The sequence below is a fragment of the Fukomys damarensis genome, unplaced genomic scaffold, assembly GCF_012274545.1.
Source record: "Fukomys damarensis isolate Sample0158 unplaced genomic scaffold, DMR_v1.0_HiC HiC_scaffold_5, whole genome shotgun sequence".
NCBI classification, from domain to species: domain Eukaryota; kingdom Metazoa; phylum Chordata; class Mammalia; order Rodentia; family Bathyergidae; genus Fukomys; species Fukomys damarensis.
In genome coordinates, this window is record NW_022900917.1 from 43,630,102 (window position 1) to 43,645,949 (window position 15,848).

The 15,848-nt window shown below is 36.4% G+C and overlaps 1 protein-coding gene across 7 annotated transcripts in view; it reads right to left on the minus strand.

Annotated features, from left to right (window-relative positions):
• Positions 1 to 15,848, minus strand: part of Cspp1 (centrosome and spindle pole associated protein 1) — a 135,391-nt gene that overhangs the window by 53,789 nt on the left and 65,754 nt on the right. For all 7 annotated transcript variants that reach the window (XM_010611467.3, XM_033760626.1, XM_010611468.3 and 4 more), the window contains 4 exons: positions 15,540 to 15,661; positions 14,767 to 14,845; positions 4,913 to 5,042; positions 2,998 to 3,145 (listed from right to left, as the gene is read on the minus strand). In XM_010611467.3, coding sequence (XP_010609769.1) covers positions 2,998 to 3,145; positions 4,913 to 5,042; positions 14,767 to 14,845; positions 15,540 to 15,661 — 479 coding nt within the window. The remainder of the gene's footprint in view (positions 1 to 2,997; positions 3,146 to 4,912; positions 5,043 to 14,766; positions 14,846 to 15,539; positions 15,662 to 15,848) is intronic.

Here is a 15,848-nt window from a genome sequence, read left to right on the forward strand (position 1 = left end):
TGAGAGAAAATGGGGCATGATTGCTAAGGGGCCTGGGATTTCTTTTGGGGACAATAAAATTTTCTAAAATTAAACAGTGGAAATGATGTTGCAATTTTTTTTTTTTTTTTTTTTTTTTCTTTCTGGTACTGGGGATTGAACTTGGGAATCCATGGCCTTTTTTATTTTATTTTTTGGTACTGGGGACTGAACTCAGGACCTTGTGCTTGAAAGGCAGGCAGAACCACTGAACTAAATCCCCAGCCCTAAGTTTTTCATTTTAATGTTTTTATTTTTACTATTTTATGTTGGTGAACAGTTTTTTTAAAATTTTAACTCATATAGAGTTTCACATAACATCACTATAATCGAGGCCAGGCGTGATGGTGCATGCCTGTAATCCCAACACTTGGGAGGCTGAGGCAGGAGGATCGCTGTGAGTTCAAGACCAGCCTGGGCTACACAGTGAGTTCAAGGTCAGTATCAGCTACATAGTGAGACTCTGTCTCAAAAAACCAAAACAAACAAACAAGCAGCACTATAATCGAGATACAAAAAAGTTCCATTACCCAAAAAAGTTTCATCATGCTATTGCTTTAAAGTTATTTCATTTCCCAATCCACAATTCCTGGCAAACACTGATTTGTTACCCTTCCCTACAGTTCTAAATGTCATGTAATAGAAACATTCATGTATAAGTAATCTTCAGAGAAGGGTTTCTCCCGCCTGCTGTAATCCCTGTGAGAGTCTTCCAAGTAGTATGCATCAACAGTTTATTATTTCTTATTGTATCCCACTATATGGATATACCAAAATTTGTTATCCATTCATACACTGAAAGACTTTACAATATATGTGTCTTTATGGGAATTTAATAAAGAACTTCAATGAATAAATAACTGAAAAGAAAAATGTAAGTATGATAAAAATAAAATAAGAGGTATTTAAAAGGGTTGATGCTCTTTACAGTTATAAGAACAACAGATTTTGATGTTTCATTAATAACTACTTTCCTTTAAAAAGAAATTTTGAAGAGGTAAGAGTAAAGATTCTATTTCTTTAATTTCAAAATGAACAAATACAAAAAATGAACAAGAAGACTAATAAGAAAAACCAGCTGTAGCCGGGAGTGGTGGCACATGCCTATAATCCCAGCACTCGGGAGGCTGAGGCAGGAGGATCACTGTTCAAGACCTGCCTGGGCTACATAGTGAGTTCCAGGTCAATCTCAACTACATAGTGAGACCCTGTCCCAAAAAACAAAAAACAAAACAAACAAACAAAAAAACAGCTGAAGAATTAAAGTTAGACAAAATAAAGTATAGGAAATACTTGGTCATGGTTATCACACTGCCCCTTATTATACATTTGAAATATAATAATACAAAAAACTATGCTTCCTCTTTCTCTAAAATCTAATCCCCACATACAAAACTAATACTCCTTAATATTACATTTATTTCTTTTTAATATATTATTTATAAAAGAATATTATTGTGTTTGATAAAATAGTATATCTTTTCTGGCATAGCTACAGTATTAAATAAGCAAAATACACATTACTGCTAAAAATAGACATCTCAGAGAAGTTTTCCAATTCCTGCTAGGTCAAGCATTACTAAAGCAACATTTTATAATTCAATAATCCACACTTTCTCTATTCATTTCTACCAATTAAATATACACAGAATACCATAACTGTACTGTTTGAACTGGAAATAATCTTAGCCTTAAAAATTCTAGGAAATGACTCTATTTCCAATGTTTCAGTCACTGGAGTACCTTTATCATGGTAACTAGTTTATTTGTATCAATTCACAATTTAGAGTTCCTACAGCAGACACTAATGATATGCTTATGCTTATCAACTCTGGGTTCTTCTCCTAGGCATACAGAAACCTAAATTTTCCAGCCACTCAAGCTATGATCTTCCTACAGCTTGGTGTGAGTAATAAAATGAAGTCAAAAGTGATATTCTTCCACTTCTAGGCCAGAACCAACTTTTTCAAGCTAGCCACCATATCTAGTGTGTTCAGCTAGAATTAAAAGATTCTAAAATGGAGCAGTGACACAAAGAAAGAGGTATCAGATTCCTGAGTCATTTCTTGATATTAGTATCAGAATGTGACATAAGTGAGAAGTATCACAATGCCTTTAACCTCTGAGAATTTGTGGCTCTGAGAATTTGTTTTCATTAACAGCCATTTAAGTAACAGTACTTTTCATTAACTGGAGTATTTTGGGGGGAATTAATAGCAATGTATCTTTTACTGAAATAATTTTTTTTAATTTAAACATTCATAGTATTATCTGATCACACCTCATGTATCTTTAAAAATATATATTTAACAAGTAATAAAATTCATAATACATAAGAATACATGTAAATCTCATTCCATCACTTATCCCTATAATATGTACTATCTTAAGAGTATATGGAGTCAACATTTTAAAAGATATTTTCAATTATCCTTTCTCATATTTAATAATTTTCAAAGCCCATTATCTTTACTTTGCTTTTATTCTGCTTAGCTACAAACTAGTCAGATCTATTTTAATATATGCAAGTTATTTAAACTCTTTTTCTTTTTTTTTGTGTTGTATCATTATTAGATACATGAAAGATAAATTAACATAAATCCACAAGCTAGCAGAAAATTCTGAGATCAAAATTTTTTTTCAAATATCTTGCATTGAGCAGGTATCTTCCAATTATGAATTAAAATCAAGATTTTTCCCCACAGCTATTCCAGTACATTTGTTTTTAAGATGTATTATTAATCTAAAAAACACACAAAAACTTGTAATGTGAGTTTTATTAGTTTTACTAAAAATCAATTATTCTAGGTCCTAGTTTGGGTAAACACCAATTAAGACGAACTTTTCTCTGCAGTTAGGATTCTATCAGATGATGAAAAATTTGTAATGAAAGTAAATGAAAGGTTTATTTCAAATGATTCTCATCTCTGTCTACTCTCCACTCTTTTAAAAAGTTAAAAATAATTTAAACAAGCATACTTATCAAATTTCCTTTTGCATCCCTCAAAGGAGCACCACCTCCACTTTTCCCCCAGGGGATATAAATTTTCATTTCAGCTTCCAGTTTAGCTTCATATTTTTCTTTTTCTTCACGTTCTTTCTTCCTTCTCTCTTCTCTTTCTCGAATCTTGATAAGATAAGATGCATTTTAAGTAAGAGCTGACAAGTATGCTAATAAAGAGGTTGGTGATACAAGATATTTTATTTTTCTGATTAGGAAAAAAAAACCTGGAGATACTTTTCAGTATAAAATCTCTCCAGTATACTCTCCAGAATACTCTCCAGAATAAAATCACAAATATATGTAATACTCAAAAGCATTTAAATGGCTATAACCACTGTTCCCCATAAAGCATGCCACCAGAGGACTTTCTAGCTAATGCAGCCATCTGAGACTCAACCAGCTCCTCCTTCTCTCCCCCAACTTCTACCAGAGCCATTCTCTTCTTAACTTCACCAGTTCCACAGAACCACTAGGGTCTCGCTCATCTTCTATCTGCCCTTCCACTGTAACTGCCCAACCACAAAGTCTACTCCCTAATTCACCACACCTACTCACCCTGGACAAACATAGAATCAGAATTCAGAGAAATAAATGTTCAACACTTCTGGGATAGTGCTAGATTACTTTAAGTACAGCTTTATGAAAGCACTCAGAAAAATCTATTCTTATTATCACCAGGTGTAAACACAGGATTCTTCTCTAGAGACATACGAATAGGCAAGGAATGAAAATCCATATTCTATAAAGTCACTTTTAAACTCAAAAACACAGTCATAGTAAATTTAATTACCCTTTCACTCTAGCATGAGTGCACACATACCCAAAATTACTTCTAGAGTTGAGAAATCTAGTTTTGTCAGTGGTGTTTTTAATATGCTTATTCAAAGTTTGAATTCAAAATTCAATATTCATTAGATTTCTAACATACAAAAAAGATGTAAATCTATAATTTTAAAGATCATTCTTTCAAGAAGGCTTCTTTTCCCATGTAAAAGTTGAATAAAAGTATATTCAGAAAAAATCTAAGTGTGATTCTACAAAAACCTCAGTATATATTTAACCTCAGTTTAAGTATATATCCATAGGAAGAGTCCCAGGGCCCTCTCAAAGATAAGAGGATTGTCCCCCAAAACCCATATATTTAATAGTCTCTCTTAAGTAAACACTCTTCAAACAGAACCCATCATCCTCTTTCCTAAACATGTTCTGCTACATATACTCCCTATTTTGGTTTATACCCTCATTATTCTCTTAGATTAGAGTACCCAAAAGCATCTATAATCCTTCTGTTCTTTTTCATTCCCTATATCCACATCCTGTCAATGAAGCCGTAGAATTATTTCTTCAGTGTGCACACTATTTCTCCATCCACTGCAGGGACTTAACACCTCTTGGCTGAGTTACCTCCACAGTTTACTAAGAAATCTCTATGCTACATCTCTTTCTCAATCATCCACACCACAATCAGTCATCTTCCTGAAAGACAAATCTGATCAAGTAATTCTTTTTCTTTTGGCTTAAAATTCCCTTCCTTTAGCTGTTATAAAAGGATGAAATTGAAAGCCCCTTAATTACCTAGTCCTTTATAATCCAGCACAACCTAACTCTCTAGTTCTTTCTTTCAAATCATTCCATGAATATACAATATCTAACCTATTCATCACACAACATCATCATCTAACGTATTAATGACCACGTGAAGTCTTCCCAGTTGCCCAAACAATTACTCTTCCTATCCTATGCTTCCAATAGCATTCAAGTATATCTACATCAAATCTTATAGAGTTGAATCACACTTAACCGGCATTTTTCTTTCTGTGCCACACTGACTTCTAAAGGACCGCTGTGCTAACAAATAAGATATTCAACATTAAATGAATGAGTGAATACCTGCTGCTGCAAAGCTTCTTGGTAAGACTGAAGTGACTGTTTGGAAGGTTTTGGTTTATCTTCAAAAATCAATCCTGAATTTACCACTGGATCACTTGCAATTTTCAGTTCATTCTGTCCAACTGTATTCCTACATCAAATAAACAATTAATTTGAATTGAAATTATTCAAGAATAAGAAAATTCAAGAAGAAAATGCAACAGTCATTTGAAATAGCATGGCACAAAAAAAAATTTAAAATAGAAATGGAGATAGCCATGGTAGCACACACATATAATCATAGCTACTCAGGAGACTGAGGAAGAAGGATCAAAAGTTAAGAGGTCAGCCTGGGCAAAATCACAAGATTCTGACTCAAAATTGGCTTGTTTTTCTGTCTGTGTACTGAGGAATGAGCCCAGGGCCTTCACACTGAGTGAAATTCTCAGATCATTTTAATTTATTTTGAAACAGGGTCTCACTAAGTTGTTACATTCCCCAGGCTAGGCCAGTAATCTTCCCAGAGCCCCAGCCTTCCCAGAGTGCTGGAATTACAGGTGTATGTCACCATGACCAGCTTCAAAATCAAAGGGGGTGGGGGAGAAGGTACTGAGGATGTAACTGAGTGGTAGAGTTTTGGCTTAGCAAGTATGAGGGCCTGCTTTCAATTCTCAATACCACAAGTAAGTGGGAGGGTTGAATTTTCTCTTTAAATCGAAGAGCTAAGCTTAAGCAAGTAACCCTTTCCTAAGCTCTCCCCCTTCTGCCTCTGCTTTGACAATCCATGAAATTTTCAAATTCACTGGTCTATTTCTTGACCTAGGTAGCTGTTACATGGGAGTGAAAATATCCTATAATAATTCACCAAGCAGTACATACATGGCTTAAGCACTTTTTTGAACAAACAGAAAAATCCTGAAGTTCCTCAAGTAACATGATAATAACTTAACATTTTAATAAAATTTCTTTCTAACCATTTCCAAAATAAAACAATATAATTAGAGTGAAAAGTCTAACTGTTCCAAATAAAAGCTTTCTCAGGGCCAGGGATTTAGCTCAATGGTTCCACTGCCTGCCTCACAAGCTCAAGGTCCTGAGTTTGATCCCCAGCACCAAAAATAATTTTTTAAAAAAAGGCTTTCTCATCTCCAAAAGCAGCATCACTTAAAATATTTCCATATTTAATCTATTCAACTTATTATCTTTAATATTTGATTTACTGTCACAGTGGATTCAGAACATTTCTTAAGAGAGCCAAAACTTTTTCAGAACAAATATACTGGCTATAAATTACATGATGAACAGATTCTCTGCGTATCTATTTCGTTCATTATTCTTCCTATCTTCTAACTCACACTATGTGCCCAAATTGTTTGTAGTCAGATGCAGATGAAAAAAAGGGAGGTGTGTTAAATATATAGTTCAATGACTTTTTTTAATTTAGCAAGTTGTGGTAATGCAATTATTACCCAAAAAATACCCCTTATACCCATTCCAACCCAATCCCTGCTCTCACCCTTACCCCAAGCAATCACCAAGTAGCCTGATTTCTGTGTCTATAGATTTGCTCTTTCTGGACATTTCATATAAACTAAATGATACAACACATATAGATTCCTTCACCGAGCATAATATTTTTGAGATTAATGTATGTTATATCAGTAGTTCAATCCTTTCTATTGGTATTACTTCATGTACAGATATAAAATATTTGTTTACCCATTCACAAACTGATGGACATTTGAATCATTTCCATTTTTTGGCTGTTAGGAATAATGCTATTGTTACCAGGTTCTGATTCTGGGGTCTCTTTCTAGAGGTGTTTTTTAGGTTCTTTCTATCCTGAACAAAGACTTGGTCAAGACAAGCACAAAAGGTAGCACGGATTTACATTTATTAAAGGTAGGAAAAGAGCTGGGCATGGTGTTGCATGCCTATAATCGCAGCACTCAGGAGGCTGAGGCAGGAAGATTGTGAGTTCGAGACCAGCCTGGGCTGCATAGTGAGTTCCGGGTCAGTCTTAACTACATAGTGAGACCCTGTCCCAAAAAAAAAAAAAAAAACGGTAGGAAAAGAAACATTCTCTGCAGTCTTTCACACTGTGAAAGACAGAACACAACTGAGAGCTAAATGGCAGCCATTTTCTGTATGCCCCACTCCTCAAGCTGACATCAGATCTAAACTGTACTATCAAACACCTGCTTGAGTTCTCCTGAGAAGAACTGAAGATGGCATTCTCTAATGCGTCCTTAGATACAAGGCTTTGGGAACCGTTTTGCTATGCATTTCCTGGATCACTGTTATTGACAGGTCATGCCCACTTGCTCAGCCAGTTTGCCACACCCTAATCTCCTGCACTACTATGAATATTTACAAACAAATATTTGCATATACATATATTTTTAATTATCTTAATTATATACATAGGAATGGAACTGCAGTATTATATGGTGTTAGGGCTTATATGTAGACGTCCCCCCAAAAACCTCATAGGTGGGGCGCTTTTGGGATGTCACTGAATTACGGGTTTGTGATAACTACATTAGTCTACTGATAGGTTTAGCATAGTGCTGGGTGTGGATAATGGGAAATCCCACACTGGGTGTAGGTGGCACCAACCAATAGGCTTGTAGCCTGGATGGGATAAACAAAAAAAAAAGAAGGCTCAGTGCTGCTGCTACTTCCTTCCTAACATGCTATGGACTGTTTCTTCTCCACCACGCCCTCTAACATGCCACCTTGTCTTAGAGTCAGCTGACTACAGGCTGAAACCTTTTTGAACTGTGAACCAAAATAAACCTCTCCTTTAACTTGTGAGCATTGGGTGTTTTGTCTCAGCAATGAGAGAGTAACTTTTTAAAGAAACTGTCATTTCCTACAACTGTTTTGAAAGAGGATCTAACTAATGTAAATGTAATGTAATGTCAAAAACTATATTATGGGAACAAAAAACAAACTCCTGAGCCCTTAACCTCATTAAAAGCACAGTTTGTTTTCTTCTGAGCCATTCAGGGCTAAAAGTGGTTTTCTGCCTTGTTTTACAGTAGTAGAGATTGAAGCCAAGAATTTCAAATTGAGCTATAACCTAGTTTCTTTTAATCTTTTTTTTTTTTTTTTTTTTTTGAGACAAGGTATCCCTAGGTTGTTAAATTGCCCAAGCTAGGTTCAAACTTGCAATCTTCTTGCACTGGCCTTACAGAGTACTAGGATTACAAGCATGTAACACCATACCAAGGCTTTAAAAACCAGTTTTTATTAAGTTCAATGACTCTTCATTTGAGACTACAAATATCTAGTAACTAAAAACAAAACTAAAAACAAAATAAAGCTTGACTTTCATTTTTGTATATTTTATTACCTTAAAACTTGGAATTCCTGTGAGTTAATCATTCAGGAAGAGTTGACAAAACAAGGTTGATTAGCCCTAAATTTACCTAATCTCTCATCTCCCTTGAAGAGTGAATGTACCAAGAGATGAGTAATTAAAGTACTTTTCAATATTTGCAGAGATATCCAATTACTAGCTTTTATAACATTCATTTCCAGAACTACTTCCCATGCCCACACCCCACCCTTGGATCAACACCTAGATGTCTCCAGCCATCAGTCTAATCCTGTAATCACCCAGGTCTCAAGAAAAGTAGAGCCTCACATGACTGAAACTGCCAGAAACAGAGGCAGTCATTTTACAGGAACCAAATTACCCCTCAACTAATGAGGCTTTCTGCAGAGCTACAAAATTAGGACTGAGACAGTAATTGACCAGGCCCAAGCAGACCACTCTACCCCATAAAACTGGGACCAGTCCTTTTGTGAAGGGGCTAGTCTGATCCACCTTGTCACACCTCTGCTCATTTGCATTTCTCAGACTGAAGCCTTTTTCCTATTTCACTTTACTTTGTTAGGGGACTAACTTGAGCTTTGTTAGAGGTATTATCCACTTTATATTCTCTTACCTTTTAATTAAAGATTTTGTCTAAAAATTCATACTGCTGCTTTACTTCCATTATCACTAAAGCAAAGACCTAGTGACAAGGCAATTTAGTGACTCAGTGAAACCCTGTCTCAAAAAACAGAAAAGAGCTAAGTGTCTCCAAAAAGGTTTCTCAGCGCAGAAACCCTGGGCTCAAGACCCTGTAATGAAGAAAAAAAAAATGCACCCTAAACTTTTCTCTATGCTTCTCCCCGACCCTTTTTTTTTTAATTAAGCAAAGTCCTAACTTATTCCATCTGCAACACTGAAAAGGATCAGACAGGTAATAAAACAATTTTTCTATATTTCATCATTTTGAATTTTTTACTCAATTATTTTAATAAGTTATACCTGTGTGCCTAAACATTTAGTCATTGCTGCATTATCCTAGAAAAATAACACCATAACCACCCTTATTAAAAGCTAAAATCTAATCAAAGTCTTTACCATCCTTCCAAATGACACAAAGATTAAACTATGCTAAAATACTAAAGCATATGTAAAGATAAATTGCATCTGCAAAAAAAAACAGCTAAAAGAATTATAGGTTGCTTCTATTATCATTTAGATGATTAAAGACATGAACAAGACAAGAATGCCTACTACTTTTTCTTTTGGTTTTGGTTTTGGTTTTTGTTATTGTTTTGAGACTGAGTCATGCTATGACATTCAGGGTGGGCTTGAACTCACTATTTAACCAATGCTGGCCTCAAACTTGCAGCTGCCTGCCTCAGCTTCCCAAGTGCTAGGATTATAGGCAAGTGCCACTATGCCCAAATACTTTTGCTACTTCTATTCTATGTAGTACTGAAATTTCTAGCCAGAGTAATTGAGCAAGAAAAGAAAATATAAGGCATCCAAACTGGAAAAAAAGAAGAAAAATTGCTCAGTTCACGGATAACATATGCAGAGACCCCTAAAGACCCTCCTCTTAAAAAAAACTACTATAATAAATGAATTCAGCAAAAGTAAATATTACAAGTCAATATACCAAAATCAGTTGCATTTCAACACACTAACAATGAACAGTATAAAACGAAAAATTATGAAAATTCCATTTATAACATAAAAATACTTAGCTATTAACTAAAGAAGCAAAAGACTATAAACTATAAAACACCACTGAAACAAATTAAACAAGACATAAATGGATACATCTAAAATATTAATGGGTTAGAAGACAATATTGTTAAAAATGTCAATATTATCCAAAGCAATCTACAGATTCAAAGCAATCCCTATCAAATTTCCAATGAATTTTCCTTGTAGAAACAGAAAAGCCCATCCTAAAATTCATATGGAGTCTCAAGGGAGCTCAAATAGTCAAAACAATACAAAAGAAAAACAAAGCTTAAGGCTTCACATTTCTTGATTTGAAGACTTTCAAACTACATGAACTGGCTGTGTATGGCAGTACATGCCCATAGCCCAAGCACTCAGGAGGTTGAAACAGGAGGCTAGCCTCAAATTCAAGGCCAACCTGAGCTACATAGTGAGTTCAAGGCTGTCATGAACTACACAGAGACCCTTTCTCCAAAAAACATAAACAAAACAAACAAAGCTACAGTAATCAAAACAGTGCTGTACTATAATAAAGACAGACATAAGGACCAAGGGAATACCACAGAGAGCCCAGAAACAACCCAAATATATATGAGTAAATTATTTTTCACATTAGGAAAAAGACAAATAGTGCTGGGAAAACTGGATAACCACATATAAAAGAATGAAGTTGAGCCTTCATTTAATACCATAAAGCTTGAAAATAATTCAATATAAGAACTAAAACCTTAAAATATTTAAAACACAAGGCAAAAGCTTCACAACATTGGATATGACAATGATTTTGTGGATATGACACCAAGGACATAGGCAATAATAAAAAATACACAAATCAGATTTCATAAAAATTTAAAATGTCTACGTAATAAAAGACAATATTAACAAGAGTAAAAAAGCAATCCAAAAAGTGGGGAAAATATTTGCAAATCATGCATCTAATATAGTACTCATCTCCAAAACATATAATAAAAAGCTACAACAATAAACAACTTAGGCTTGGTGGTGCATGCCCATAATTTCAGCACTGGGAGGCCAAGACAAGAGGACTGCTACAAATTCACAGCCAACCTGAACTTTATAGTAAGAGTAGGCCTCAAACAACCCCCACAAAAAAATAAATAAAAGGACATAATATTCAAAGATACTGGGCATGGTGGCAGACGCCAATAATCCCAACCACTTGGGAGTCTGAGGCAAGAGGATCACAAATTCAAGGCCAGCATGTTATAGCTTCTATGTAGATGGACTTCCCAAAGGCTCATGCAGATGAGGTGGCTGAATCTAGAGTGAGTGATACTGGGATTAAGGGCATGTGACTACCAACCACTACACGTGAGTGACTGGTTTCACACCACCCTAATCCCAGAAGTCTGGATGGGATAAAAGGGGCAGAAAGATGCTGTTAAGGTCTCTTGTTGCTTTTGCTGTCTTCTACTACCATGAACTGCTGCTCCTCTGGCACCTGTCAGGCTTGACCTGATCAAATGGTTAAAGAATATGCTCTTTAATTTTTTTTTGTACCAGAGATAGAACTCAGGTCCTTGTGCTTGTGAAGCAGGTGGCAGAATCACTGAGCTAAATCCCCATCTGCTCTCTTAATTCCAAGCTTAGACAAGATAAAAAACACACACACACACACATACACAACAAAACAACCAGCCGAGCTAGGTATGGTGGCGCACGCCTGTAATCCCAGCACTCAAGAGGCTGAGGCAGGATGATTGCTGTGAGTTCAAGACCAGCCTGGACTACATAGTTAGTTCCAGATCTGTCTTAATTACATAGTGAGACCCTGTCTCAAAAAGCCAAAAAAAAGGCAGCTGATGCAGGTGCCCTCTCCCAGCCCATAAAAGCCATGCTATCTCAGAGCAGATAACAGAACACAGGATGGGATGTTCCCAACATAGAGATAACAACTACAGAGTACAGTATCTTTTTCAATGCCAAGAAGTCACCTGAAAAATATCCATACATCTGCTTTGATTGCATGTACCCCAACTACAAATATTTGCTGTGATCCCCATATGTGATAGACCTTCCAATGTATTATAATGCTTCCGGCCTTTTCTCTGTTCAGTGTTGATGGCTTCTTGCTTACCATCAGTCCACTTCTGTGCCCAAGTGAATAAAGCCTGTACCTCTTTGCTTTCACTAGCCTGCTGGGGTGGTCTCATTCCTCCATTTGTTATATTGCCCTGCCTTGCAGGCAACAGATAAGGGACTGAAGGCTCTTTGAATTGTAAGCCAAATAAACCTTTCTCCCTTTAACTTTGGATGTCAGGTGTTTTGTTGCAGCAAAGAGAGAAAAGTAACAAGTCAGAAATTTGTCACCAGAGGAGTGGGGTCATTGTTGTGACATTACTCAAGACCCTTTGGACAGTTTGTGGGAAGGGGGAAAGTTTGGAAGGATTCTGAGATGCTGGCAGAGAAAGCAGAGCTGAAACACCTTAGGCTGCACCATATGGGAGATTCTGGTCAGAACTCAGAAGACCAGAAAGTCAATAAAGACAAGGCTCTGGAGATTTCTGCTCAGAAGGACTGCATTAGCTGCTGGACTCATGACAAGGTGTGCTATGCCTTGGCAGAAAGTTTGTGTGTATTTTGCTCATGTTCAGAGACTGCCTGTGACTGAGATTAAGGACAGCAGACTAATTACTCTGGCAGAAGAAATTTCAAAGCAGTCTAATCTTGAGGCAGTGGCATAGTTACTGTTGGGGGCTTTTAGCCAGATTTACGTTGAAAATCAAGAACAAAAAGCCCAGCAGAATGGTTTAAAACATTATGAGTTTGGCCAAAAAGGAAGTGCCAGTAAAGTTACAGCCTGCAAAGATGGAGCAGAGATCTTGAAAACTGAGAAGGAACAGGAAAATAGAAAAGATAGCCTGAGGGCATTATAAGAAGCAGCAGGACTCTACCCTGCGCAGGCTGAAAACTATAAAAGTGCAAGATTGCTTTGAGAAGAAAGCCTAAGAGCACCATGTTCCATAATGACAGCAGCCATGCCATGTTGCAAGAATGGTGGCAGCCTAGAGAATCTTTCCTCAGAATTGGATTCAGAGTGCTCAGCAATCTAGGCACTCAACCCCTATAGCAAGGAGAGAAGGAAGCCTGGTTATTGCTCCAGCTGGCAGCAAACCTTGGCATCATCCACTTGGCACTGGTTTTAGGTGCATGCAGAATGGAAGAGTTGTGGGGTCAGGAAAGCTTCTACCCAGATTTCAGAAGAAGGCCTGAGAGGCCAGGCAGTTTGCCATGAGAGGGCAGTGCATGAAGTTGTGAGAAGCCAAACATGCAGTAGGGATGCAAGAAGATTGGAGAAGCCAGGTTTGTGGATTGTCTGAGGAAAGCTGAAAGGGGAGAGCAGAACCAGCCCAAGAGAAAAGCTGTGGGTGCTACAACCATCTGCAGTGCCATCCCGGTGGAGCCACTTGAGGACTTTGGAGTTCACAACGTGCCACAGATTGCTGGGAATGCTGGAAGTGGAACTGTGGAATACAATGTTTGTCCTGCTGGATTTTGGACTTGCTTTGGTCCCATTCCTTTGTATCCCCATTTGTAACTTTTGGAATGGAAATGTCTATCTTGTGTCGTTGAATGCTGGAAGTGTTTAACTTTCTTTTCATTTATACAGGGACTTGCAGCTAAAAATTTATCTGAAATCTCATTGGCAACTTTGGACTTGGACTTTTCAGCAATGCTGAAATTGTTAGGACTTTGGCAACTTTTAGAGATAGACTAAATGCTTTTTTGCATAAAGGGATGTGCATGAGTCTTTGGGGAGCCAGGGGAAGAATGTTGCAGCTTGTGTTTAGATATCCCCCTAAAGCCTCATGCTGATAAGGTGAGGCTTTCTTTTTCAGAGGTAGCTGAATCTAGAGTGTGTTATGCTGGGATTAAGGGCATCTGATTACTAAACCAGTACACATGAGTGATTGGTTTGGCATTATCCTAAACCTGGTAATCTGGATGGGACAAAAGGGGCAGAAAGATGCTGTCAAGGTCTCTTAACTGATTTTGCTGTCTTCCACTGCCATGAACTGTTGCCACTCTGCCACCCTGCTTTGTTGCCAGCCGATTATGGACTGAAATTGAATGTAAGCCAAATAAAACTTCCCCTCTTTAACTTTGGGTGTCAGGTATTTTGTCTTAGCAATGAGAAAAAAGTAACTAAGACATACTGTGATCAGCTTAGCGAGACCCTGCCTTAAATTAAAAAAAAAAGTAAAAAGGGACGGGCACATAACTCAGTGGTCACTGTGCTCAAGAGGGACCTAGCAATTTCATTCTTAGTATATACTCAAAAGTCTGTAAATAGATCTTGTACACTCATGCTAATAGCATTATTCAAAACAGTTAAAATACAGAAAGGAAAAAAAGAATATGGAAGAATAAGGAAGCAACTATAATGTCTATTAATGCATGAATGAATAAGCAAAAACTTCTGGTATATACAATGAACTGTTATTCAGGAAATGTGACACATGCTATAAAACTGATGAAAATTAAGAACATTATGCTAAGTGAAATAATGCAGTTAGAAAAAGACAAATATTGCATGATTCTATTCATATAAGGTATTTGTGGTAGTTGAAATCAGAGACATTAACAGAATGGTGGCTGCCAGAGTATGAAGAACGCATTATTATTTAATGGATACCAAGTTTCAGTTTACAGGATGAGAGAATTCTAGAGATGGCATCACAATGAATGAATTAAATATCCCTCAGACAGTAAACTGGTTAAGATGGAAAATTTACATTATATGCACTTTAACATAATAAACAAAAAATTGGGGAAAAAAAACAGAATAAAGAATTTGTTTTTTCAAATAATGACTTACACAATAGGCTGCGTTAGTTGCTGGGTGACAGGAGCACTAACATAAGCTGCAGGCTGTACTCCCATCATTCCTGAGCCATCTTAAAAGAAAAAAAATAATATTTATTTCAGAGTACCCATTCAACAGCACATAATGAAAATGCTTCCTAAGGAAAAGTGTAAGTATTTCCTCCTTGGTTAGGAGTTACCATAGAATAACATAAGAAAACACAAAAGGTTGTTTCTTAAATACAGATAAAAAGGAAATAACTATAAACTATGGTTTTTAAGTAGGTGATGGTATGTTTTCTCCTCCAGAATTCAAGCAGGCCTTTAATCACCAAAGCCTTACATTAACATAGTTAAGAGAGTAAAAACTTAATGTGATATGGTGTTTATAGGTGTGACCATTAAGAACTGATTAGATTAGATTATTAGGGTAGAGTTCACAATTGAATTCTGATGGCTTTATAAGAAGAGGAAGAGACACCATACAAAGACATGCTCCTGCTATGATGTGCTGTGAGGCGTGTATGGGGGCGTTGTCTTTGCCAGACCCTGTACATGCTTTTTGAACTCTCCAAAGCTGTGAGCCAAAATAACTTGTTTTGTTTATAAAATAGCCTGCTTCAAATATTTAACTGCAGTAATAAAAATGGACTAATACAAATATTGACTTTTCAAGTCAACAAATATACTCAAATTAAGCAAAGTTATGTATGTATACACTTTTGCTTAACAAAAAACAAATTTTTTTAATAAATCACTGGAAAAAGATGTTTATAGATCACTTACAATAAGCAAGACTGGGGTCCAAAGTATTTCTGGCACCATAAAAATAGTATGCATCATCATAAGGAGTTCGATAGTTAGTAGCCAAAGGTGGCAATAGAGGAGGTGGAGGCAGAGGTGCAATTCTGTATCAAAAGAGAAATGGAAAATTCTTCACATATTTCATTGCAAATTTTTAACAAAGATATTACTGTTATCCTTTTACAAAACATTCCTGAAACATTAACCACAAATTTGGAAAAAGCCACAACTTTGTTCTAATCATTTAGCAGAAATTATGATCAAAAACCCAACCCGAGTTCAATCCCCAGT